Raw genomic sequence first — 27,572 nt, 5'->3', positions numbered from 1 at the left:
ACCCGCTGTGCTATCTCTCTAGCTCCTAATGGAAAAGGCTTTATAGAACAGGAGTCCATCCAAAGGTGGAAGGAGAAAATCAGCAGGAAGCGGCAGGAGTGGAGACTCAGAGTTACCCACATCCTGCACCCCCAGAGGAAGAAGCAGAAGACCCAAGAGAGGTCAACACCCCGGGCCCCAGAAAGGTTTTCTGAACTTTGTTATTTTTGAAGTCTGGGGATAAGCCTCTGCATGGCCCGGGCCAGAGCCCTGCCAGTCCCACTGGGTGGCCTTCAAGCCACCTGTCGTCCACTTGACGTTCTCTGTACCAGAGCTAATCCGCCATCTGCTTTCTTGGGGAGCCATGGATTCAGGCTGGAGTGAGGAACTGCGCTTTGCAGGAAAAGAAAGGCAGTGCTAGGCCTTAGCCAGGGCTTCCGGCTCTTTATCCTTCTCACAGCAAAGAATTTTAGGAATAGATGAACAGTGAAGAACAGATTTTACTCGGAGGCTTTTCAGGAAAGAGGAAGGAGAGAGAGTAACGTGTTCAAGAAAGAGAACACAGGCTTCTCCAAAGACGGAGAGAGCCCAAGTGTGTATCCCAAGAGGGGAGATGTGGGCACCACATGTGCTCGGCCACATGGGCACAAGCAGCACATGGGCAACATATGCAATCTTCTGACCTTTCTACGGCAGTGTGCCTCCTAGGAGCTTGTTTCCAAATGAAACAAGAAAGAGATGACTCGATGGAGTGGGGAGGCGATGGCCCAGAAGGCGCCCCTGCATGACTCAGGGCAGCAACCAGCCTGGCCCAGGCGCCCAGCAGCATCAGTCAAGGGCTGGGAACAAAGCCGTGCCACTTAGTGGCTCTTGGAAGGAGCAGAAACCAACTCTGTACAGTGCAGGGAGCACAAGAGGATGTGGCCCCCAAACAAAAATAAAACTGTTTACAACAGGCAGAGACTAAACACACTGGCCACTGCCCCTTACATCTACGTTTGCTGTTTGTTTTTAAACTCAATTCCAGGACCTTAAATTTTGGAAACAAAAACTATGCATGTCTTTGCTTTCAGTACAGGCTTATGTCCAAATTGCCCGCTGTCCAGCCATACCAGTGTCCAGCACTACAGGGAGCCTAGTAGTACCCTGACCCTTGGCCCTACCAGTCTGTCCAATCCCAACTAATGAGAATTAAAAAAAAAAACCCTTCTCTGGCTATTCTTATTTGCATTTGATTAACATCTTTTCATGTATTTATCGATCACTTACACTTGATCCTTTTTAGTGAGATGCCCACGGGGGGGGGGGGGGGTGTCTCATTTTCCAAATATGTTCCTGTCTTGCCCATTTGTAGTAAAAATATTTCTCTACTTTCCTCAGTATTGATAACTAATCCTGATTTTGTGTCTGAAATTTAAATTTCCTCCTTTTGGGGTCATGTTTGGAAAGGCTACAATGTCACATCCCTCTTATCTACAGCTTGTCCCCAGCTATAAAGACAAATGGGCAACACACACCCTGATGCCATTATTCTGGAACACGGAGGCTTGACCCCTAAGTGCCAAACACTTCCTGTGATATTCTGACAAACATTCTGACATGAGTCCGACGTTCTGTTGAGACAGGTGGATTCTCACCAACATACCACCTGCAGCTGACAGGCACCAGGTAACAGGCTGTAGGGAGATAGTGAGGTTAAAACAATCTCCCCTCAGACAATAGCCCAAGGGAAACACAGGACAAGAGACTGGCTTTAAAAAAGAACATATTTAATTGGTTCCAAAAATCACATGAAGAAATGCGAAGAACCACTGGAAATCATCTCCCTGTGAATGTAGGACGTTACTAGCTTCATACTCTTCTTAGAATCCTGAGGATTTTGATGCTTAGAAGAAATGACCTTTCCTGTCAGGTACTCCCAGCTACTCAAAAATAAGTTACCCACATGTGTCAAAGAGTTCTGTTCTGCTGATGCTACCAGTGGGCAAGACAGGAAGGGAAAGGAGCTCCTAACTATGGTAAAGCGATCAACCAAGAGCGAGGGGTCAGCACTGAGCCTTCCCAGGGAAGCAGCCCCTCTGAACCACGAGGAAACGAGCTGGCCCAGGACACATGCCAGTCAGTCTGTTACAGCTTCCACCATGGGAACGAGGGCCCAGACTCTTCCTTCAAGCCCCCTGCTGATTGGTTTCATCGTTATCCCGCCTCTTCCAAATCTATGGAGAAAGGAATACAACAAACACAGAAGAGGCATTTAACTCATAAACATTTATCAAGTACTTTGTTCTGCACTAGGCCATGGATAACCTGCAATCTCACTATATGTTCAATCCCCTGAAATAAACCTATAGCCCACCTGTCAGTTGGCTGATCTGATCTGACCTTCATCCTCCCACCTATTCCTTCTCTCTCACTTCCCACACAGAGTGTGGTCTGAAAATAAAGATTCATTCTTAGACAAAGTGGCTGAGGAAGAAGCTGTCTCTAGGAATGATAGTCTCTCTTTTCTTTTTCTTCCTTTTTTGGGGGGGATATTCAGCAATACTTAGGGAATACTCCCAGCAGGCTCGGGGGACCAAATGGGAGACTGGAGATAGAATCTGGTTGGCCACGTGCAAGGCAAGCATACTTCCTACTGTACTATCATACTGGCCCTGTAATTATATCTTTTGAGGCAAGAGAGAGATGAGGGCTTTGCCTTGCACAGGACTGACTCAGGTTTGATCCCCAGCACCCCATATGATCCCTGAACCCCACTAGGGGTGATCCCTGAACAAAGAACCAGGTGTAAGCCCTGAGCACTGCCAGGCTGTGGTCCACAAACAAAACAAAACAAAAAACATAATTTCATCTTTTTTTAATTTTTGGTTTGGGGGCCACACTCAGTGATGCTCAGGGGTTACGCTTGGCTCTGCATTCAGGGATCACTCCTGGTGAGGCTCGGGGGACCACATGGGATACAAGGATCAAACCTGCATGTAAGGTAAGTGCCCTACCAACTGTGATATTGCTCTGGACCTGTCTCTCATCTTTTCTACAAAGCTTTAGCTTTTTCTTAATCTCAGGCCATTCCTTTTGAGAAGTACCATGAAGTTACAAAGAGAGAAGTACTCTGCACCATGGGGCTTCAACAAGGGGCTTCTCGCTGAAGACAACATTAATAACTTGAGCCCATATTCCCACAGACATGGGGCAGTGCTGAGCAGATCATGAAGAGTCCCTAGGGAACTAGGAATGTTTTAGGAACACTCTGAGCTGGCATCCCTAATGATTCCAGGCTCGTACTCCTTGACCCCAAGCCATACCCCTCTGCAAACTAACCTGCGTCTGCCTAACTCCCTGGGCCACTCATAACCCTTCTGTGCTTCCCAGTATTCCTTGCTTTCACAGTTCAGTAATCCGGCACTACTTGCTACTCAGTGCATCCCAAAAGGCAACCAGCCTAGGGGCCAGTGCGATACTACAGAAGGTTGGCCTTTGCCTTGCATGTTGCCAGTCTGGGTTCGATTGCTGGCACCCCATATGGTCCCCCAAGCCTGCCAGAACTGATCCTTGAGCACAGAGCCATGAGCACTGCTGAGTCTGGTCCAAAAACAAAAACGAAGAGAGGCACCCAGCCTGATCAAAGGGCTAACTCAGCCCCACTTCCTGTCTCCACCCGTAATGTTCCACTCACCAGCCACTACTCAACACTCACCAAGTCTTTGGCCAACCTACCTGAATGTAAGCCTCAGAGAGGGTGATCATCTGGGGAAGGATGTCAGTCACCTGAAGGTCTTGTAATTCATACCATTTTCCTGTACCCTGCAAGAAAAATGAAGGTGTGAAGAAAGATTGGGTCGGTCTGTTCCCTACAATCAAGAAGGAATGAATTATGGCCAAAAGTTAGAAAACAAGAATCAACGCCAGGGGCTGGAGAGATGTCTTGTGTGCTGGTGGATGTTTGGCAGCTTCCAAGCATGAATCACACTACTCTAGACTCACTGGCCTGAGGGTGGTGCCCCAGGATCAGGAGATTTGAAGTCTCCCCAAGGGAATTCCACGTGGGTCCACGTGGAGCAGCACTGTTGGAAGCCACGCACGGCCAGCCAGAATCCCCAAAGAGGGGCAGGCATGGAGAAACCACAGGGAGCCTTAGCAGCAGCACTCACATGGTGGAGCACGTGGATCCGGTAGGAGCCCTCGGAGGGTTTGCCGTCATGGACAATGTTGGCGATGAGGTCGTAGGTGGTGTTCTTGTGCACTGCCTGCACCTCCTCAGACAAGTACTCTCTCAGATCCACGTTCCTGGGGATGACAGGGATGCAGCCAGATTAGACAACTCTTACCTGAGCATCACCTTCAAACGCAGAGACACTTTGGGACGTACCTGGAATAAAATCTCCTCTTGTGTTTTTACCCGATGCATTTTCACTCACTCACTGAAGTATAAATGTACAGCAATTCAAAGTAGCAAAGGGAGATAAATGATAACCTTTCAGTACTTGTATTGCAAACCATAATGCCCCAAAGGAGAGGGCGGGGGAGAGAGAGAAAGAGAAGGAGACAGAGAGGGAAAAGGAAAGCAGGGACACACAAACGAGCCTTGGACCTGAGCAACTAACTTGCTGCAGAGATGGCGCTGGACTTCTCAAAAGGCCCTTTCCGCTGGGCTGCTCCAGAGGGAGGCAGGTGCCGTCCCTCCGCCTGCCCTTCAGGAGCCCCGGCAGCTGCCATTTCCTAGAAGTCAGTGACAAACTCCAGGTATGCGCGATGGTGGCAGCAGACGCCAGGCCTCACGGGACAGGGAGGAGTGGGCACTCCTCCTACCCCCGCCCCGATGGGACTCTGAGATGACGCCACATCCAGCCACCATCTACTTAAGCTCCCACACGGCCAGGATCCAGAAACACACAAATGAACTTCGGACCCGAGCAACTTGCTGCAGCAATCTCTTCAGACCCTAATTATTAAAATTCTAGAATTCCTAGAGCGTGCGGACGCAAGATTGTATCCATAACAGGCAATATAAAACATTGCCTTTTTTGCTTTTTCGGCAGGTATGAGGGGTGGTAGGACGGGTCTTGGAATAATGAAGGTAAAGTAGAGAAAGAAGAGTATTGTGCAAACTGTCTGCCACACAGGCAGGGGGAGGTATGGAATGGGGGGGAGGGGGGGCACTGGGGATTTTGGTGGTGGAAAACGTGCACTAGTGAAGGAATGGGTGTTTGATGACTGTATGATCGAAGCTCAAACATGAAAACATTTTTACCGTACCTCACAGTGAATCAATAAATTCTTTTTAAATAAACAACAACAAAAAAGGAAAGCGGGGAGGGAGGAAAAGCTCCTGCCATAGAGGCAGACTGGCGATGGGGTGCATACTGGAGCCAGGCTGGATCTCCAGCACTATGTGCTCTCAGGAGCACTGCTGGGAGAGACCCCAGCAGAGAGAAGCTCTAAAGCACTGCAGGGTATGCCCTCCCCAACAAAAAAGTAATCGTGCCAATTTCTAGACAGATAGGTATCTCCTAGTGAATTTTAGACTAGGAGTATCTTTCTTTCCCTTGGGGGTGGAAGTTGTTTTGGCTTCATACTTGGCAGTGCTCAGGGGCCACTCCTCTGAGTGAGGGTTACCCTCCAACGGGACAGGGGGACACAGTGGTGCTGGGGATCTAAGACAGGCCCACCACGTGCAAGTCATGGTCAGCCCTTTTAGGTACCTCTCCAGCCCAAAACTGATATCCTATCTGTCCAAAACACAAAAATTTCAACATGAACCATCCGGTACATGTAGCTTGTTTATACAAACAACCCTGTTGTAATTATAAAGCTCTCTGTACTACTGCTACTTTTTACATATTGACAATTCATAGTACAACAAAATTTCATCACTAAAGATAATCTGATATGAGTCTTAAGAAATGGAGCTATACACAGAGAACCAGCCGCTTGGAGCAGAAAAGCAAATGGACTTGTGTTGATCCGCGCCACCAAGCCTGCCCGGAGGGGGAAGGGCGTTGACCGGCCCGCCCGCTCCTCTCTGGAAAGAAAGATGGCGGCCGCACGGGAGCCTTGTGGAAAGCGGGTTTGAGCCGGGCTCGGGGGAGCGGCGGGGACCTCATGGGAAGGGGGGCTTTGTGGGCCGTCCCCCACGCCCCACCGAGGTCGCCAGCTGCCCCCCACGAGCGGCTCTCCGGCACGGCCACGACTCCAGGGCACAGAAACCAATCTCTTAACTAGCTAACTTTTAATAGAAATTCTTCCAGGGTCAATAAGTAAAATAGCAGAAATTGAAAACCGCGCGGCCGCTATCACGGCCGCGCGACATCATTTTATTCTTAAACCAAGTTGTAAAAAGCAAATCATTTCACAACGCTGTTTCAGCATGTCTGATTGGGGGGGGGGGGGTGGGTCGTAAACTCTAAACAATAATTGTGCATCTTCTATCGAAATAATCTATCTAGTCAAAGTAGATAGAGTATTAACTAGAACTCATCTGCCTCACAAAGAATTGGGAGGGGTGGGAGGTGGGGGTCTATTGGGGTTCGGGGTTAAAAATGAGTATTGGTAAAGGGAAATGTGTTTGGTATGTACATGACTGAGACCTAAACCCGAAAGCTCTGTAACTTTTCCCACAGTGATTCAATAAATAAATAAATTATAAAAAAAAATAAATAATAAATAAATAAATAAATAAATAAAAGAAATGGAGCTATAGTACAGTGGGTAGGGCACTTGCCCTGCACAGAGCTGACGCAGGTTCAATACCCGGCACCCCATATGGACCAGAGTCCCGCCAGGAGTAAGCCCTGAAGCCATGAACACAGTCAGCTGTGCCACCCGCAACCCCCCGCTCCAAAAGGAAAAAGGATCCTTTGTTAACCCTGAAATGGGGCTCTGTACATTCACTACCTCGAATGCCTGCTTTGCATGTGTTCAAGGCCATCAGTCCAATCCCTGGCACTGTCCCCACTGCCACCAAATGCAGTCCCAGCTCAGCTGCCAGTTGGAACCCCAGCATACAGCAAGGATGACAAAGCAAAGTCCCTTTCAAGAAGTGATATTTGGGATCTCAAACTATTATCCTGACAATAACAACAGGGCATAAAACAGTCAAAGTGGAGGCTTCCAGGAATCAGTCACAGGCTGACATATTAAGGAGTCATCATTTTCATGAATTTTCAGAGAAGTAATTGCTGACATACAAGATGCTATCACACATACAAGAGCAGAATGTGTAAGGGGCCAGTGAGCCAGAGCACAGCTGGTAGGGCAGTCACATGCCAACAGGGGTTCAATCCCAAGTCCTGCCAGGAGTGATCCCAGAGAGCAGAGCCAGGAGTAAGTCCTAAGCAGAAGGAAGCGAGGGGGGAGGAAGGGAGACTGATTCTTCTGTAACCCTAAATACTAATGTGCTCTCTCCTCGTGGTCCACTGCTTTGATTCTGGGTGGTCATCAAATCAGAAAGAATAAAACGTTATACCTGGAAAGACGCCTAGAGCTCGGTCCAAGCTTCTCATTTTAGCCGTAAGAGAATACATCCAGGCCAAGGAAAGCGCTCAGAGGGCTGGAACACATACTGCACACAAAGAAAGTCTGGGATAGGTCCCTGGTACTGCATGGACCCGAAGCACTGAGTCAGAAAAAGAGAGTACCCGAATACCTCCAGGTATGACCCAACACCAAAGAGAGAGACATCAAGCAAATATGCATGTGAACTTTCCAGGAAGAAGGGGAAATTCAGGGGTCAGAGCAATAGTACAGAGGATAGGTCACTTCCCTTGGACATGGTTGACCCAGGTTTGATCCCCAGCACCACATATGGTGCCTTAAGCCTCGCCAAGCGTGATCCATGAGCAAAGGGCCAGAAGAAATCCCTGAGCACCATTTTAACAAAAAAAAAAAAAAAAAAAAAAAAAAAAAATTGGAGCAGGGGTTGGGCGGTGGGGGGGGGGGGGGGGGGTTGGAATTCAGGGGCCAGAAAGACAGCTTAACTGGCAAAGTACTTACTTGCCTTTCATGCAGCTGCCGAGGCTCAATTCACTTCACCCCTTAGGGTCCCCTGAAGCCCACCATAAGCACAGAGCCAGGACTAAGCTTTGAGCACAGCCAAGTGTGGCCCCCAAATCAAACAAAACTTAAAAAAAGAAAAGGGGGATTTCTAGGGATGAAGAGATAGCACAGAGGGTAAGGTGTTTTGTTTTGTTTTTTAAAAGGAACAAACAATAATTCCGGGTTAGGGATGTAATTTAGTGGTATTTGCATATATGAAGGCCTCGGTTCAATCCCTGGCAAACTGTCCTGCTCAAAGAAAGTAAATAAATCCAGAATCTAGACTTACTAGAGGAAGTGAAGCAAGGTGATACTCACGTAATCGGGAAGTTGACAATTGTTGGATTCTTCTCCACAAAAAAATTGTTCTTAGTAAATCTTTTAATACAAAAGATTAGATACGGAGGCAACTTGGTAAGCTGGAAACGCTTCAGAAAGTTCTCTTTATAGGTCTTATATTCCTAGAGAAAAAAATAAATCACTGAATTAGTGCTGGATTACCAAATCAGGGGTATGTTTAGATTTGATCTGGATCATTGTTTGTTTTGTTTTGGGCCACACCCAGCGGTGCTGAGGGGCTACTGTTGGCTCTGTGCCAGGGATCACTTGTGGGACTCGAGGGACCATAGGTGGTGCTGGGGATTGAACCCAAGTCAGCCATATACCAGGCAAATGCCTTCCCTGCTGTACTATCACTCTGGCCCTTATCTGGAGTTTTTCACGTAAGCCTGTTTTAGACTTAGAATTCAGAAGACACTTGATCCTAGAATACATGCAGATTTAGAAATGACAATGGAGGGAAATGTTCACGAAAATGCCTCAACTGTGAACTGTGTTTTGACCCGTACATGACCACACTGTTGAACGCTAAGAAGGGAAAAGCAGGGACCACATTCCACTCATAATCATAATTGTGTAAAGCTTGTTTAAAGGTTATAAACCAATTTTTAGACTGAAAACACTGGCTATGACAATTACACAGAGAAACACAGTATTAGCATCTAGAAGAAAGGTAAAGGTAAAAGGTAAAGGCCCTCCCGTTGATCGTCGATTTGCTCAAGCGGGCCCAGTAACGTCTCCATTGGAGACTTTGTTGTTACTGTGTTTGGCATATCAAATACATCACGGGGAGCTTGCCAGGCTCTGCCGTGCGGGCGAGATACTCTCGGTAGCTTGCCGGGCTCTCCGAGAGGGGCGGAGGAATCGAACTCGGGTCGGCCATGTTGGCCGCTTGTAAGGCGAACGCCCTACCGCTGTGCTATCACTCCAGCCCAAAAAGTAAAGGCCCTCCCGTTGATCGTCGATTTGCTCGAGCGGGCCCAGTAACGTCTCCATTGGAGACTTTGTTGTTACTGTGTCTGGCATATCGAATACTCTCGGTAGCTTGCCGGGCTCTCCGAGAGGGGCGGAGGAATCGAACTCGGGTCGGCCAAGTTGGCCGCTTGTAAGGCAAACGCCCTACTGCTGTGCTATCGCTCCATCTAGAAGAAAAGCAAAAATATCAAATGGGGAAAAGGTGTTGAAAGTTGCAAATTTCAAACCACAGAAGCCTGAATCACTTGGAGAGAACTTCCTGACAGGAGATGTATACACGTGGCGTGGCTATCTCTGAGGAAGGGACCTCAGGAAGCGTGAGGACAGACTCATCAGTGACAGCAATGGAGGCAGCGGATATGCTCAGTTCCTTCCTCCTCAAAGGCCCCCAGAGACCACAGGCGCCAAGTGCATGTGTGAGCAACATAAACTGAGGCTTCAGCCAGCACATCTGAGGGAATGGAAGGGGGATGCGGGGTCAGGAGCACGCACTCCAGTCCACAAGCCGTAACAGCTAGGAAACATGAATTTGTTTTTCTTTAACACAATTTAGTACATTAAAAACAAACAAAAAAGAAAGCTATGAACAGCTAAATGTCAATAAATTAGACAACTTGAACGAAATAAACAACTTTCAGGGGCCAGAGTGATAGCACAGCAGGTAGGGCACTTGCCTTGAACCCCATTATGGTAGCCAGGTTCAATCCCCGGATCCCGTATGGTTCCCTAGGCAACACTAGGAGTGATTCCTGAGTGCAGAGCCAGGAGTAAGCCCTGACCATCTCAGAGAAGGGATGGGAGGGGAGGGAAGAGGAAGAAAGAAGAGACAGACAGACTAACTTCATGGAGTGAGAGCAATAGTATAGTGGGGAGTAAGCATGTTGGCACCCCTCTTCAATCACCTTAGGATAAAAATGAAGCAATGGTAGATGCAACCAAAGCAATTGCCTGGCACACAGCCATCAAGGGTTTAATCCCTGGCACCCCAAAGGGTCCCTGTGCCTGCCAGGAGTGACTGCTGAGCAGTCAGGAGTAAGCCCTGAGCACCATCAGGTGTGGCCCGAAACCAAAAAAAAAAAAGAAGTATTTCGAGTGCAGTAAACTGTAATAATGATGATGATGATGATATTCCTCAAAAAAAAAAAAAGTTTAGGAATTTAACAAGAGACAATATACCATATAATAAATGTTATATAAATCACCACGATTTCCAATAATCATTTGGGAACTGTCACATGTATGTAAATCATTTATTATGTCACATATTATCTTTATGAAGGTTCCAAGACACAGTTCTGTTTCTGGTTGACACCCCCCTCCCCAAATTCTTAACCAGGTTTACAGTGCCCTCTCTTCGAATTCTCAATTCTCACAAATCCACAGAAACCCACAAAAGGAGGTAAGAGATCCCATCTTTAATGAAACAAAGCATTACTTTTAAGGTGGGGGAAGGGAATGACAAAATAAAAACAAATCAGCTGACAAAGTCGGAGGGGTGGGGGAGGGCTACCTTCTCGGTGATGCCGTTGAACTTGGCCAGGATGTTGAAGAGCGGCACCTGCGGGATGATGAGCTGCTCCTTCTCATCCTTGTAGAGGGGCGCAGTGGGCAGGTCCAGCGTCAGGTACATGAAGGTGGACTCCACCATCGTCTCCTGGTACTCGTCATTATGCAGCAGCTGCTCTTTCTCTTCCGCTGGCTGGAGAATGAGGGAGGACAGCAGGAAGGAGTGAGGGTGGCACGAAGAGCGCCCAGAGCACACGAAAGAGGCTTTGGCGGCCCCCTCCGTCACCTCACTCTACCCTAATGTGAATGAAGGGGGGTGCCCAGAGACAGGGCGTTCTTGTGACCTTTAGCACCACCTATCTGCATCAGGCACAAACTTCCATCTTCCATGAGGTTCCACTTCCTTTAGATAGCAGACCAACCAGAAAGCACTTCAAAAACCTAGAAAGCTGAGCCGAGCTCTCCGAAAGGGTGCACCTGCGCCACCCAGTGGCCATACCACGAGAAACAAGTCTATTTTAAAAGCAGGGTATAGGTACCCAATGACAGTGGGTTCGATCCCAGGCATCCCATATGAGACCCTAAGCAGCTCCAGGAGTGATTCCAGAGTGCAGAGGGAGGGGGACAAGCCCGTGGGAACCACCAGGTGTGGTCCAAAAACAGAAACAAAAAAACAGAGGGTATGGGAAGCAGGAAGCACTCTTCGCATGCACAGGGCCCCAATTTGATCCCAGCACTGAAGGAAAAGAAATAAGTCTACATCCTCCCACCAATCCCCATACTTACAGCACCCTGCAGTAGTAAGAACCTAGGGGACTGCCACTCTGCAGGAGTTTGGTACAACTTCTTCCTCAGATAAAAGGTCTTGGCAGTTGTCTAAGCAACTTTTTCGTCAACTCGGAATCCCATACAATCAGCGGGAATCTACCCGTGACTGAGGCTCAATCCACTCACCAGATCTGGATGGGGAAGCTTTTTGGTGAAGATCCTCATGGACCCCTGGAAAACGTCAGTCACGATGGCTGTAGAGAAAGATCAAAATACAAAGTTTCAAGTTAGAAAAGTATCTCTAAAATAAATTCTAAATAAAACTTTTATATTTCTGAAATAATTCAGTAATTCCCAGCCTAAGACTAAATACAGAAGTTTGCCTTTAGGGGGCTAGAACAATAGTACAGCAGGTAGGGCTTTTGCCTTGCACGCAATCAACCGGGTTCAATTCCCAGCATCCCTTATGGTCCCCCGAGCACCGCCAGGATTAATTCCTGAGTGCAAAGCCAGGAGTAACCCCTGTCCATTGCCAGGAGTAACCCCTGTCCATCTCCAGGTGTGACCCAAAAAGCAAAAAGAAAAAGAAGTTTGCCTTTGTAACATATACAATTCTTTTATATCTGTCTTCCACACAAGATAACCTTTATAAGGTCTTCCATTTATAAGGTGATTTTTAAGTCTCTCCCATAAAAGGAAAACAAAGTGCACTTGAAAAGAATTAGTGATTTACAAAGCCTGAAACAGAAGTCTGTCTCCTCTCCCTCTCCCTCTCCCTCTCTGTCTCCCTCTCCCTCTCTCTTTCTCCTTATACTGCCTACAAAGGGAGGAAATGTTCCGCTTGCAATGGAGATGCAAGAAAAATAGCAGACTAAGGGATGGAGAAGAATATAACCAGAGAGTGAATTAGAACATAAAACAATTCCAGAATCCGGACATCACACAAGCTAAAGGACTCAGAAGATGAGCATAAGCTAAAATGATCACCTGGCCAAGGTAGCAGGATCCTCTAGCTGAAGCTGCAGATGACATGAAGGAACATGAACATGAGGGCCTAGCGAGAGGGAAGAGCAGGAAAGGCACTTACCTTGCACATGGCCAACAGAGGTCTGATCCCCTGCACCAAATGGCAACTTCTATGCTAGGCAAACAATTCACCAAGGTCTCCTAACATTAACTCTTTCTTTCCTGTTTTGAGTTTTAGTGAGCTGTTTTGGGGGGGAAGGGAGGAGAGGGTCCCTATGTATAACTCAGTGGCCCAGAGACCCCACCAGCAATTCAGCCAACTGCGCCAGCCGTTCAATGCAAGGGTCAGAGGATTCTAGGCATGTGCCCTACCCACTGGACTATCTCCTGGCCAAATTTTGTTTTTGAGTCCCACTCAATGGTGCTTGGATACTGTTCCTGGCTCTGAGTCGGGGGGTCATTTCTGGCTGTGCTCGGGGGGACCATACAGTGCCAAGGATCAAACGTAGGCCTCCTGCATAAAAATACATGGTTGGCTGTTGAGCTATCTCTAAGACCTTCAGGTTAACTCCTGCATGCCCAGGAGGGTCTACAACATGCTGCCCAGTCATGGCTGGAAAGTGGGTCAGGATGTCCGCTTCACTTAATACTATTTGGGGTCAGAGACATACAGGGGTTAAGACATTTGCCTTATAACGGGGTATGGTGCCGCCAGCAGGTCAATCTGTACCTGTGAGGCGAGTGAATCAGCAGCCTGATGGCACCTATAGACTTCAATCGGAAGTTGCAGTCTGCAATCGGAAGTTGCAGATACCCCAAAATTGCTGCTGTGTCTTTGGCCAGACCACAAAAACTTTGGGCAAAGTTTACCAAGAAAGTAAATGGTCAAAAATTAGGTATGTGGGAAACACACCCACAAACCACCTCTGACTCAGCTACATAATTGGAGGCATGACCTCTCTGGTTCCTGATTGAACTACTTAATGGCCTCCCAGATACTCAGAAACAAATCTCGAAACCCAGTGGCTTTTGGCAGGAAGGCGTCCAGACCACGCAGTGGGTTACTGTTGCCAGGCCACCCCAGGGGAGAAAGGGTGTTGTCCCTCTGCCTGCTTCCCCCTGGCGGCTTGGTGGCCGTCATCCTCTAGAGGCCATTGGACAGTCAGGTTTGGGCCCTCAGTGATGAGACACGCAGGGCATCGTGGGATGGGGGTGGTGCCAGCCCTTTCCTCCCTGTCCCAACAAGACCCCGAGTCGCCGCCCATGAACGGCCTTTCTGGCTCCTGATCAAGCTGCTTAACGGCCATGATCCCAGAGACTCAGAAGCAAATCTCCGAACCTAGCAGGTTTTGGCAGAAATCCCTCCAGATTTAAGTGTTAAAATTTCGGAATTTCAAAATCACGTGGCCACTACTGCAGCCACGCGACATCATATGTTATCCATAACCAGCAATAGAAAACAAATTGTCTACGGTTGCCTTTTCAGCAAAAAAAAAAAAAAAAAAGACATTTGCCTTATAACCAGCCGAGACCGGACTGAACTCCAGCATTGCAAATGGTCCCCTGAACACAGCCAAGAGTAATCTCTGATCATAGAGCCAGTTAGCTATAAGCTCAGATCACAGCTGGGTGTGGCTCAAAATCCAAAAACAAACAAAAAGCCTATTTATTATTTTCAGTCAAAAAAAGAAAAATCAGAGGCTTATTAATGAACAAAATTTAGCACAAACACTATCAACACACACACACAAAAAAGGTAGTTAAAAATAAAAGAATCGGAAGTTGCAAGAATTTTTTTTAAAAAGAAAAACAGAGAAAGTTTCTTTTACAACAGGACAAGACTTACTCTTCTTTTTCTTTTTTGTGCCTCCCAGAGCTGAGTGTAGAGCATTCAGGAACCAAGACAGAAAGTCAACTCCATCCCCTGGAAAAGAAGAGTGGGACACGTCACAACCAGAGCCAGGCACTCTACGGCTTAATTTCACCCGCAGTCCTGCATATCTCTCCCCCCTCAGGCCACATGGTATCATCCCCTGGGCACCCTCCAGCTGGCCACTGTCAGCTCTCAGCTCCATCCAGGGCCTTTGGTCAGCCTCCCTACTCCAAGACAGTTTCTCAAAGCCTGTCAAATAGCCTTACTAAACTTTCTCTAAGTCACTCCTCAACCAGAATTTTATAAAACATAAATCCTGGGTAAGGACAGATAATACAGTGGTTAAGGTGCACGCAAGGTAGCCCCCAGTCCACACAGTCAAGTGTATACTGCAGAGTAGCCCCTGGATCAGAAACTCTTAGAACTTGGCTTCTGAAAGGCCTAGGAGGACCCTAACCCCACCATCTGCTAGACGCTGACCTGGCTGCTTTGTGAGAATACGAAGTGGGAATAAATCTGTTCATCAAACTAGTTTTGCTGGCAAAGTCAGAGAGCATGAGTGATTCTGAATGTGAGTGATTTGTTCCTTACCCTGCTTGGTGATCTGAAAAGTCTTCTTGCTGCAAAGAACAACAGCCTGCAGCATCTCATGGGGAGAGACATGAGCCTTGAAATTCCGAGGATTCCAGAGCTTTCTCATTAGCTCTCCAAACCGCTGGACCAACAAAAACATGATGTCCCCAGGAGGACGCTTGATGTTCTTATAGTTGTCTTCTTCCAGGAAGTAGTTCCGGAGAGGAGGAACATTAGACAGGGCCTGGAAGCCAAATACTTCAATGAATCTGGAGATTCCATTTAGGTCCCCTGAGAGTGAAGCTCTTCCAGCTTAAAGTGATTTTCCCTCCCTTGGGAAGGGGAAAGAGGGCCCCTTGGGTGATACTGGGAGGTGCTGGGAGAGGCTTCTGCTGGTGCCCATGGGACCATGTGGTGCGAGGGACTGAACCAGGGTCAGCCATATGCAAGGCAAGTGCCTTAACCCCTGACTATCTCTCCAGCCCCCAATAAAGTTCTAACAGCCCTGTTGCCTAGGTTGGCCCCGAAGAGTCACAGGATACAGAATTCAGGAGAGTTGTACCCAGAGGTCACAAGTGTATAAATGTGGATGCACTGAGTTTCACACAAATGACATTTTGATAACATGTATATGACTTTGAAAGAGTTCTGGGTTTTTTGATTTTTTGACTGCCTGGTTTGGGGGCCACATTCTCGCTTGGGAGTCTATCCCCAGCTTGGTGCTTGCTCAGAGCTGTGCTCAGGGGACCATGGGGCATTAGGGATTGAACCCAGGGCTCTTACCTACAAAACATGTGCTCCAGAGAGACAGTATAGCAGAAAAGTCATATTCCTTCCACACAGCTGACTCAGGTTCAATCCCTGGCACCACATATGGTCTCCCAAGTCCCACCAAGAGTGATCTCTGAGCCCAGACCCCAAAGTAAGCCTTAAGCACAGCAGGGTGTGGCCCAAAAACCAAAGGGGGAAGGGGGAACAAGATAAAACGTGTATCCAGGAAAGAGAAATAACAGTGACACACACATAATGAGCAATGAGAAATAACAGTAACACACACACAATTTAGAATACTAAACACTACACCTGGAATGGCAGAGGGAGTTGGGGAAAATAGGGGTAAAACAAATTAAATTTTATCTATCAAGTGGGGAAGGGAACAGCAAAATAAATTCTGACAGAGTATTACACAGGTGGGTGTATGTTTAGAAACAAATTATGGAGGTATATATTCTATGAACTATCCCAGGATGAAGCACTACGGAAAAAATAGGACGGCGGACAGGCGAGAGTACAGTGGGGAGAGCTCTTGCCTGGCACACAGCCAGCCAAAATTCGATCCCCAGCATCCCATGATCCCAGGAACATCACGAGTAATTTCTGAGTGCAGAGCCAGGAGTAAGGCCCATCGCAGAGTATGGCCCCGCCCTCCCCAAAGGAAGGATAGAATGGAAACTTTCACCCCAAACTTTGACCATCTTTCCCCTAACATTATTATGCTTTGATTTATTTGAAGTCACTCTTTTTCTCTTTTTTGAGGGGGGAAGGGTGTCACACCTGGCAATGCTCAGCGGTTACTCCTGGCAGTGCTCAGGAGACAATATGGGATGCCAGGGACTGAACCCAGGTCAGCTGCTTGCAAGACAAGTGCCTTACTCACTGTACTGTCGCTCTGAACCCCATTTTTTTTATGAAGCAGAATTACTGTTATCTTACTATGCTTCCCAATATTCTTTTCAACTTTTCTATAGCATACACATATAATCTATAAATTTTGTTTAAAAAAATATGCATATGAATACACATAACTCTGAACCAGAGAGCTACTCCAGGGGTTAAGGTACTTGCCCTGCACATGTCAACCCCAGTACAATCCCCAGCACCACACATGGCCAGGAGTACCTTCTGAGCAGAAACAGGGGCAGCCCTTAAATAATGCCAGATGTGACCCCAAGACAAAAGCACAACTCAGCTGCAAATAGTACAACTCTGGTTGTCTGCCTTGGCTACTTTGAGGCTTGAGCAGAAGCAGGACCTCTAAGAACTCAAAGACATCGGGGAAGTGTCAGGATGAGGATCTGTGCCATGAAAGGAAACAATGCGACAGCCAACACACCCGTCTCTTAGGTGAAACTGTCACCCCCAGCTCTGTCCCCCGCTCCCTTTGGCTGCAGCTCCTTTAGCACACACAGGAACATCCTTTGCGTTGCTAACAAACATTCAAGCAATCCTGGGCAAGACTCGGGTGTCTGGGGCTGATCAACTGCACGTTCCCAGAAGAGACTCATTTCTTCCTCAAGAGTCCCAGGACACCCACCCCGCCCCATTCCCATTACTGGTTACCTGAAGGACAGCGTTGGCATAGTCATTGGCCTTTATATTATTCAGACCCACAATACCCGGCAGGTAGGTGGTGCCATCATATGCCCGGGACAATTTCGCTTGCTTGTCCAAGTTTGAAATCTGTTGCTTTGTAAAAGTGGGCTTCAACACATACTGCAGAACAAAAGAAAAAAATTAAGTTGCTTTGGGGTTTTCCTGAGTTTCCAAGATACAGCTAAAGCAAAACTTCCTACCCCCAACAAAATATGCTCTGGTTATAAACATCTCACCCCACACCTAAAAGGACCCCCAACAGTGGGTGCAAAAACCATAGCAAGAGGGGCTAAATCATCCCTTCCAAATTGCTAACAAAGAAGGGATTTAAACCCTTCTTAAACTAACAAAGAAAGTTGGTGCTTAAACTGAATCGTTGAATCCAGGTCTCTCCTCACACCTCACATCCAGCCAAGCTCAGAACAAATGACTGTCAGAGCCGCAGGAGACAACACCTCTGCAGGCAGCAGAGTCCAGTCTAGAGCTGGACCCCAGAGCTGGTGCCTGGCCACATACAGAAGCAGGAGCCTCTCCTGCTCCATGGGACTGAGGCCTCCTGAGTGGCTGAGGGGAGATCAGGACCTTCCCAGTCCTAGAGCTAGAAGTGTCAGCAAAGCTGCCACCAACCTGCTTTTAAACTTTACTTCATGATAGGGAGCCAGAGCAATAGTACAGCAGGGAGGGCATTTGCCTTATATGCAAACAACCCAGACACGATCTTGGCACCAAGTACGGTACTTCAATCCGAGCATCCCAGGAGTAAACCCTAAGCACCACTGAATGTAGCCCCAAAACAAAAACCTTCACATTAGGATCGGAGCAACAGAAAGAACAGCACATAAGGTGCTTGCCTTGTATAGGGCCAACCTATGTTCCATCCCTGGATCACATATGGCCCCCTGAGCCCCGCCAGGAGTGATTCCTGAGCGCAGAGCCAGGATTAAGCCCTGAGCACTGCTGGGTGTGCCCCCCCCCGAATAAAAACAAAAAAGCTTATAAAAGCAGCTTAAATTGGGATTGGAGAAACAGTCGAGTGCTATACGGTTTGCCTTGCATGCAGTCAAGTGGTCCCAAGTGGTCCCCTGAGCACAAGTGATCCCCTGAGCAGAGAGCCTAGAGGAAGCCCCTGAGCACTGCCAGGTGTGGCCCAAAAACAAACAAAAATATTGCTTTAGCCATGGTTAGAAAAGTCTTACTTCCCCAGACTTAAGCCTCCATGTTAAAAGCAGAAATAACAGCTAGGTTCAGATGACAGGTCATAGTTATGAGACCTGACTTTCTTACTTGCCTGTCCTGCTTCTTCCCAAAGGGAAAAAGAAGTCTGACAGGAGATAAAGACCTTCCCTCAGAGAGGCAGGCCCCAAAGAAAACTGATTCCAAATAAGTTTCCTTGCCCACATACCGTGATATCCTCCAGCGAGGAATCAATAATCTCATAGTTGTCTGGGAGGCAGTAAAACTTGAGGGTATGGAGGTTTAGGAAAACGTGGTGGCTAAATTGGACGCTGTGAATGTAGGCATGAGACTTCAAACCCCGGCCTGTAGGGAAGGATGAAAGGCTGTAAGAGAAGGGCAGATTCCAGAAAGGCACAGATCAGGCTTGATTCTCCTTTCACGATCTGGTACCGGAACACGTTAATATAACATAAAGTACTATGCCACCAACCTCCCACGTGAATTTCCTCACCTCAAGCGAGCCAGAGACCAGCTCAGTAGTTACTTTATTCTCTAGAAAGTGTTAAGACACTGGTTTGGGAAAACCACCTTCACATACACAAGCATGAACTATCTATGTTCGTGTGTTCATAAACAGATACTCATGTGAACTAATTTCATGTTATCTTGAAAATCAGAAATACCTGTTATGTATACTATGTACACAGAGATACACATATTAACAAATCTTGTGACAGTTCATCATCACCCAGCCTTCAGCTCCCAGTCCTGTGTCTATGTGGCAGGATTCAGGGGCCACTGCCTTCCGAACTCTCTCTTCCTTAACCCATCCAAACCTGAGATGCATACTACTACATATAGGCCACTCCCATCTCTTTCCACAGACCCCACATATAGGTCACCCCATCTCCTTCCACAGACCCTGCACACACTCCAGTTAATGCTGATCTTCACTAATTTCACCTCCTGTTGTGCTTATTTCCACTGAGGCCAGAGTATAATAGTAATCTTTACAGTCTTACAGAGTTCCTTTTTTATTTGGGAGAAAGGGGTTGGGGGCCACACCCAGTGATGCTGGGGGGTTGGAGGCGGGCGGGGTGTTAATACTGGCTCTACTCTTAGGAATTACTCCTGCAGTGCTCAGGAATGCCGGGGATAGAACACACGTAAAAGCAAGTGTCTTAACCACTGTACTATCTCTCCAGCCCCAAATTATTTTATATGTTAACCTTAACTATAAGAAGAAATAGGCTCGAATTTTCTCTGAATATTCACTGCACTATATACCTGTCACTGTCCACCCGTTGTTCATCGATTTGCTTGAGCCGGCCCAGTAACATCTCCATTGGAGACTTTGTTGTTACTGTGTTTGGCATATCAATTACATCACGGGATACCGTTTGGCTTAAATGAACTGAAATGCTAAATTTCAAGAAATTTTAAAAAAATAAATAAAAATTTTCACAGAGCACAGACCCAGAGAAAGGATAAGAAAAGCTCAGGGCTCCAGGGCTGGGCTCTTTCAGCCACAGCGTCATCACCCAAGAAGCCTCAGCATCCCTGAGAGCCAAGTGGAAGATGCAAAAGCAGTACTTGTCTTGCAAAAACATGAGGACCTGAGTTCACTCCCCAGCACCACACTAAAAAAACTCCAGACTCGGGCGCCAGAAGATGGCTCAAATGGCTAGAATACATGTCATGTATGAAGAAGCCCCCGGGAATGACGACAGAAATAGTACTGGTGTGTGGCTCCTAAAATAAAAGATGTCTACATGTCTACATGTGTAGATGTGTGCACATGCTTCTGTGTGTGTGTGTGTGTGTGTGTGTGTTTGCGTGTGTGTGTCCATATATCCAGTCTCTGAGATGTTCTATCTAGTCTTTCACATAATTCCCAAACACATACTTTTTTGGGGCGACACCTGGTGATACTTAGAAGCAATGCTCTGGGGACCATGTGGTGCTGGATATTGAACCCAGGCCTCCATACACAAAACACAAACTCTTCCTGGCCTCTTACATAATTCTTTTCCCCTTTCACATATACTCAGGTACTAACCAAAGAATCTGCTGTTGATTTTTAGAGTATAAAGGGCATTCCCGTTTCCTGGGAATGGTAGGATAACAGTGGTTTGTCCTTTCTGCCTTGCCACAGGGAGCTTAGGTTTACTGAGTTATTCTCATCACAGTGCTCCTATTCCTTTGTGTTTATTTGTAACTTCTTTCTTTGTGCTCTGTTGACTTGTAAATACTGCTTTTCTCTTCTCCTTAAGTCCTTTGTATAGTTAATTCACAGCAATGTCCTTTTTGTATGGACACAAGACAATTAATGCCATGCTTTCTTAACTTGGGAGTTAACTGACTCTAAATATTTACCTCCTGGAAATCTGTTCTCTCAACCTAAGCCTCAGTTGCCCTTACTTCCTAGCACCCCCAAAGCAGTGTCCCGAAGAGGATGCTACCCTGGCATCGAACTGGGCCTGGCCAAAGTGCCATAATGCTTAATTATAAGTTAAGAGCTTGGTAATGGACAAGTGCTGTCATGATCCAAAAAGCAATAACTAGATTCGGACCCTGCTAGGGTTAGGAATGATTAATCCAGTCTGAGCACTGTCATCTGAGTTCACAGTGAGATGTTCCCAGAAGTACCACCCCACAAGCTCAATGGATCTCTTACTGTGCCCATACAAAATAATAAATATTAAGAAGAATTAAGATGTTAATCAAGATGTTAATTAAGTTATTGGACTAAGGAGAAGAAGAAAAGCCCCTGGGTGGTGTTTCTGCCCTTGAACCTGATGGGCGGTCAGGAAGGACTTTCTTATGGTTAATTTTACTACCTGACCGGGTGTAACATCTACCCCAGTGCTAGGGAGTTGGAGAGAGAGGAGGAAGTTGGAGAGATAAGAGAGAGAGCAGGGTGACAAGATGGAGCATGGAGAGGCTAGCAAGGGGGACAGAGGGAGAAGAATGTAGAAGAAGAATACAGGAGCAGGCACGTGGAGAAAGAGAGCCCAGGCTGCGAGATGGAGCATGGAGAGATGAGCAGGAGAGACAGAAGGAGACGGGAATGAAGGGAGTGTGAGACTAGAATGGGGAGCTTTGAGAGTTTGGAACAGGCGTGTGGGGAGAATGGAATAAACAGCAACTAATCAACCAATCGGCTTGGCCCTCATTTCCTCCTCCGTCTGCCCCATGGCACGGCACCCAACCGAGGAAGCGAGGGGGAAAGCCTCCGGGACTATCCCCAGGCCGACCCGGAGATTATATAGGGAACAAAGATATACATTTTAGACATGCCTCCTCATAGCAGTTTACTTTCTCTAAAAGAAAAAAAGAAAAAGGGGCTAGAGCGATAGCACAGCAGGTAGACGTTTGCCTTGCACCCAGTCGACCTGGTTTTGCTTCCCAGCATCCCATATGGTCCCCCGAGCACCGCCAAGAATGATTTCTGAGTGCATGAGCCAGGAGTAACTCCTGTGCAATGCCAGGTGTGACCCAAAAAGAAAACACACACACACACACACACACACACACACCCCTCCAGAAAGGACGACACAGACTAGAAGTGATACAAGGACAATGGTGTAGTGTTTTTTGGCAGTTTGTACATGAAAAGCATAAACATTAACATGACTGCAACCAGGTTCTCTCAACTATCAAAAGAAAAAAATCTCTGGCCAGGGATGTTCTTAAGTAGTAGAGCACATGCTGCACATCTAAAGAGGGCCTGGGAAGCTACATAGTATGACGGGCAGGGTGCTTGCCTTGCATGTGGCTGACCCAGATCTCATCCCCAGCACCCCATAAAGTTCCTCATGCCCTGCCAGGAATGATCCCTTAGTGCAGAGCCAAAAATAATGATTGTGTACTGCCGGGTGTGGCCCAAAAACAAAAACAAAGCAAAAAATAAAGAAGCCCTAGTCAACCCCCAGAACCAAAAAAACAACCAAAAATTCTGGAGCAGGGCTAGAGAGAGTGTTCAGTACATAGGACTCTTGCCTTGCATGCAGCTGACCTGGGTTCAACCCCCTGGACCCAGTATGGTCCAACGAGCACCAAGAATGATCCCTGAGAGCAGAGTCAGAAGTAAATCCTGAGCACAGCTGAGTATGACACCAAAAAGAAAAAAAAACCCAAAATACAAACTTCTCTGGAGCAGACCTGTGGCTAGCATTAAAAACTAACAAATTTGCAGGGCTGGAGCAATAGCACAGCGGGTAGGGCGTTTGCCTTGCACGCAGCCAACATGGCCGACACAGGTTCGATTCCCAGCATCCCATATGGTCCCCCGAGCACCGCCAGGAGCAATTCCTGAGTGCATGAGCCAGGAGGAACCCCTGAGCATCGCCAGGTGTGACCCAAAAAGCAAAAAAAAAAAAAAAAGAAAGTAACAAATTTGGGGCTGGAGTGATAGCACAGCGGGTAGGACATTTGCTTTGCACATGGCCGAACCGGGTTTAATTCCCAGCATCCCATATGGTCCCCTGAGCACCACCAGGTGTAATTCCTGTGTGCAGAGCCAGAAGTAATCCCTGTGCAACGCCAGGTGTGACTCAAAAAGAAAAAAAAATCCTAACAAAATTTATGTGGGCAGGAGAGATATGGAAAGATAGTGCTTGCCTTATACACAGCTGACCTGGGTCCAATCCCTGGCATTCTATATGATCTCTGAGTGAAGAACCAGGAAGAGGCCCTGAGCATTACCAGGAATGGCCCCAAAACCAAAATCAATAAATAAATATGTAACAAATTTATAACATATAATGTGTATTTACCCTGAAAGTACTTGCCACACACCAGACAGGCATATGCATTTATATGGGAGAGCGAGATGGAACACAGCTTCTCAAAGTCAAAGTCCAGCACACTCCTAAAAACCAGAACAAAACAAAAAGCAATTAATAGGAATAAATGTCCAGGAAAGTTCCCAACCAGAAGAGCACAGGCTCCAATTCCACAATGCCACACAGCATCCCCCACTGAGTGGAGAACATGGCGACAAACTAATTCTCCCCCTGACATTGAACCCAGCACCTCTACCCACCAAACCCCAAAGCAGGCTTTACCAGCTAAGCATGTCAACAATCCTTTTTGCAGGAAAGAACCTGCCATTAGGGTGACTTTCACTGGGGGAAAAAGATCAAGCAGGACTAAAGTGAAAGGGCCCCAACAGCACTCTAAAGTCCCTAAAAATATATATCTACTCAATTTCAAAGTAAGGGTCTATCAGGGTCAGAGAGCGCACAGTGGGCAAGGGACTCGCCTTGAGTGTGGCCATCAGGTTCAATCCCCAGCACCCAGCCCTTCTGACCTGTTAATGGTGTCCAGGTACGGGCAGTGTCGACTCCTTCGATCCTCGGAATCCACCCGGCCATTCTTTGCTGAAAAGAAAATCATCAGAAGCTTTGGAAACGTAAACCTGAGATTGGGGAGACAGCACAAGAACTTGCAGCAGGGTCTGCAAGTGGGAGTCCAGGTTTGATCCCTGAAACTGCATGGTTCCCCAAACACTGCAAAGAGTGGCCCCAAGCACAGCTGGGAACAAGGCACCAGGCACCACTGACTTTGGCCCAAGAGAAAAAAAAAAAAACACAGAACATGTCAACAAGCCTGTATTCCCAATCAGTGACCAGCACAAAGGAAACCAGGAGGAACTAGGTCAGATAGATGGCTCAGAGGCCTGGGTTTGATCCTTGAGCACAGAAACGGTATGACCCCAAAAAAAAAAAAAAAAAACAAAAGAAGAGATGGTGGGAAGAAGTAACTAGGAAAGTTGCTATAGAGGCAGCCTGGCAACAGGAGAAAAAAAAAAAACCAACCCACTAGTATAACAAGCTGTGTAAAGGTAAAGGTAAAGGTAAAGGTAAAGGCCCTCCCGTTGATCATCGATTTGCTTGAGCGGGCCCAGTAACATCTCCATTGGAGACCTTGTTGTTACTGTGTCTGGCATATCGAATACTCTCGGTAGCTTGCCGGGCTCTCCGAGAGGGGCGGAGGAATCGAACTCGGGTCGGCCATGTTGGCCGCTTGTAAGGCGGACGCCCTACCCGCTGTGCTAACAAGCTGTGTAACCCTTCACAAAAACCATAACCCAGAGTATAGACCCAGATCCTCCTGAGAAAGGGGGGAGGTGAGGGGGAGAGGGAGAAGGAGGGGGAGGGGAAGGAAGGAAGGAAGGAAGGAAGGAAGAAAGGAAGGAAGGAAGGGAGGGAGGGAGGGAGGGAGGGAAGGAGGGGGAGTACAGCGGGCATGGGGCTTGCCTTGCATAGGGCCGACTGGGGTTCGATCCCAAAACAATATATGGTCTCCTCAGCCTGTCAGGAGTGATCCCTGAGTGCACGTCCAGGAATAAGCCCTGAGCACCAATGGGTATAGCACCACCACCACACAAGAAAAATGGAAATAAAGTTTGGATTGGAGCAATAATACAGTGGGCATCTGACTTGTATGTGGCTGACTCAGGTTCGATCCCCAGCACCCCCTTCTCAGGTAGTCGTGTGTACCCCTTCTTAAGCTGAATAGTTAAGAGACAACTCTCCATTGGTCTTTTACACACACATAAGGTGAACAGAGCTCCACTTTCTCCAGACTATCTTGCCCAGGATGTGGACACCTTGGGGAACCAGCTGACATTTCCTGCAGAGCAAAGGAGAGGAAATCTCATGGTCCATTATAAAAGATTCAGTTCTCGAAACCAATAGTTTGTCTCCTGGAAGGTCTTCTACTATTTTTAAAGGTCCTCATCACCTACGGCTACTGGAACTGACATCAACACTATATTCTGGCTACTGTTACAGCTGTAACCCACAGTCTCAGACCCTAGCCACATGTCTTCCATCAGCAGCCACAAATTGTGGCAGTCTAACTTAGTAACCTACAAATAAAGTACAAAAAAAACCTGACATGAGGCTGGAAAAACAACAGAGAGTGTTTGCCTTGCATGCAGCTGACCCATGCAAGGGACAGAAGTTCTGTCCCTCACACCAATTTTGGTTCTCCCAAGCTAGCCAGGAGTGATCCCTGAGCACAGAGTCAGGAGAAAGCCTGAGTACTGTGAGGTGTGGCCCCAAAACAAAACAAGTCTCAGAAGCTTCAGTTCTAAGGAAGCCACAGTTGTTTTGTTTTTATTTTAACAAGTAGTAGGATTGTTTGTTTTGGGGTCAGGGATCACTAGGAGAGGGCTCAGGGGAACTTATGGGGTGCTGGGGATCAAAGCCAGGTGGGCTGCATGCAAGCAAGCGCCCTACCTGTTGTACCTACTCTCCAGGCAACCAGTGGTAGTTTTAGGATGTACACCTGCACTCTTCTTTAAACCATACTCCCATGGAACCAAAGAGACAGTATATAGGATGGAGCACTCGCTTGCCTGCCACCCACCCTGCTGGATCCTGGCACCAGGAAGTCCCCAGAGAACCACAGAGTGTAGCCAAAAGACAAAACAAAATCAACTTTGTTTCCTCCCAGGAACTCTGCATGTCCACCTGCTCCTTCAGCAGGCTCCAGCTAACCCAACAGAAACCAACTCTCATCAAGAGTTCCAAAATGGGGGCTACAGAGGGAGTACAACAGGTATGCTGTGCCTTGCATAAAGCCAACCGGGGTTCAGATCCGAGGAGCGGCCCCAGGAGTGATCCCTGCCCACAGCGGCAAAGAAAGAAAGCAGAAAGCGTTACAAGTTCAGAGTAATTGGAGTGACAGTTAAAAAAAAAAAAGAACTCAGAAATGATGAAAACCCACTTAATGACGGTACATATATCAACAAATTGGAAATTAGCACAAATTAAAAACAGGAAACAAGGGATTACACGTAGAGATCTCCAGAAATAAAAAACAGCAGAAAGTTTACACGGGAAAGCAGCTAACGGTGCAGCGCCAGAGGGAGTGAGGCTCACTGGCTGTTGTCAGTCACGGGTTCCACTGATTCACTGAGTGACAGCGACGTGAAGCCTACAGCCCGGATTCGCCGTGTCCAGTTCTGAGTCGGGACCAGATTAGCCGCTACCGTCCAAAACAACGGGGCAGCAGGGTGCAAGTACTCAGCGTTCGCTCGGCCCTCGACTCTGGCCTGATCAAAAATAATAGCCAGGGGGCTGGAGCGATAGTACACTTGCCTCACAAGCGGCTGACCTGCGTTCGATCTCCGGTAGCACGGTGCCCCAGGATGGCCAGGAGTCATCCCTGAGCACAGAGCCTGGTAGTTAGCCCTGAGCATCGCCAGCTGCAGCCCCAAAGAAAATAACAGCCAGACTTCACTCCCCGAGTGCTCTGTAAAATGCACGGGAAGGAACATCTGTAAACAGGCACAGGGACTGGCAAAGGAGGCCACTCTCACTCTCATCAGAAGTGCAATCAGTTACAACTCCGCCTGGGGCTGCTCCCACTGAAAGGCACTAGAGATCCAGATCCGTGGTGCTACGGGCTTCCCGCCGCCGGCGCGAATGGGGCCCGTGCCCGTCCCAGGCTGGCCCCGCGCACCTCGCACCTCCCGCTCGGGCTCCGAATCCTCATCGGCCTCGCGCTCCCGCTTCACCCGCACCGCCGGGACGACGGGCGCCGGGGCCTCGCGCGCACTGGCCGCTTCGACCTCCCGCTTCACGCGCACCGGGCTGCTCCGGGAGCTCGGCACCTCGCTCTCCCGCTCCCGGTCGCGTTCCCGCTTGACCCGACCCGAGCTGCTCCGCGTCTCCGTCTCGCGCTTCCCGCGGGTCGAACCACGAGACTCCCGTTTGGACCGGCCTGACATCGCCACCGGCGGCCGAGGAGTCGTGCGCAGGCGCCAGGCACGCTCGCGCGCGCGGCCGCACAGCCAATCAGGGCCGCTCTACGGGTCGCCGCTAGGGACCCAACACACCGCCGGAAACTGAGGGGCGGGACTGCCGGCAAAGGAGCGCAACGCATTTTGTTGAGCGGGAGGGGATGGAAATGCGTGAAGGGTTTGCAGGTTTACCGTCACTTTACCCACAATTTCAGGTTATAAAAAGGCAGAAACCTGGCTCGGGAAGAGAGC

The 27,572-nt window shown here is 48.0% G+C and overlaps 1 protein-coding gene across 1 annotated transcript; it reads right to left on the bottom strand.

The window, feature by feature from the left end:
- Nucleotides 1-1,710: 1,710 nt before the first annotated feature.
- On the bottom strand, nt 1,711-27,346 carry USP39 (ubiquitin specific peptidase 39). Its single transcript, XM_056115656.1, has 13 exons — nt 27,041-27,346; nt 23,877-23,946; nt 23,341-23,435; nt 18,789-18,925; nt 17,354-17,506; nt 15,032-15,257; nt 14,414-14,491; nt 11,788-11,855; nt 10,838-11,026; nt 8,332-8,474; nt 4,131-4,266; nt 3,697-3,783; nt 1,711-2,195 (listed from the first exon to the last, which is right to left on the bottom strand). The coding sequence occupies exons 1-13, from the start codon at nt 27,306-27,308 to the stop codon at nt 2,148-2,150; spliced, it is 1,698 nt and encodes a 565-aa protein (XP_055971631.1). The 5' UTR covers nt 27,309-27,346; the 3' UTR covers nt 1,711-2,147.
- Between the last annotated feature and the right edge of the window lie 226 nt (nt 27,347-27,572).

The sequence above is a fragment of the Sorex fumeus genome, unplaced genomic scaffold (assembly GCF_029834395.1).
Source record: "Sorex fumeus unplaced genomic scaffold, SorFum_2.1 ptg000003l, whole genome shotgun sequence".
Taxonomy (NCBI): domain Eukaryota; kingdom Metazoa; phylum Chordata; class Mammalia; order Eulipotyphla; family Soricidae; genus Sorex; species Sorex fumeus.
The sequence above is the reverse complement of the archived record's forward strand: the minus strand, read 5'-3'. Positions and strand labels throughout refer to the sequence as shown.

Bases quoted from the DNA above. Each gene is read 5' to 3' on its own strand.
- USP39 (XM_056115656.1), bottom strand. From the start codon at position 27,308: ATGTCAGGCCGGTCCAAACGGGAGTCTCGTGGTTCGACCCGCGGGAAG. The intron at 11,027-11,787 runs GTGAGTGGATTG...CTCATTCTCCAG, and splicing joins AGCTTCCCCATCCAGATCTG to CCAGCGGAAGAGAAAGAGCA. The intron at 8,475-10,837 runs GTAGCCCTCCCC...TTTTTTCTCTAG, and splicing joins TCAACGGCATCACCGAGAAG to GAATATAAGACCTATAAAGA.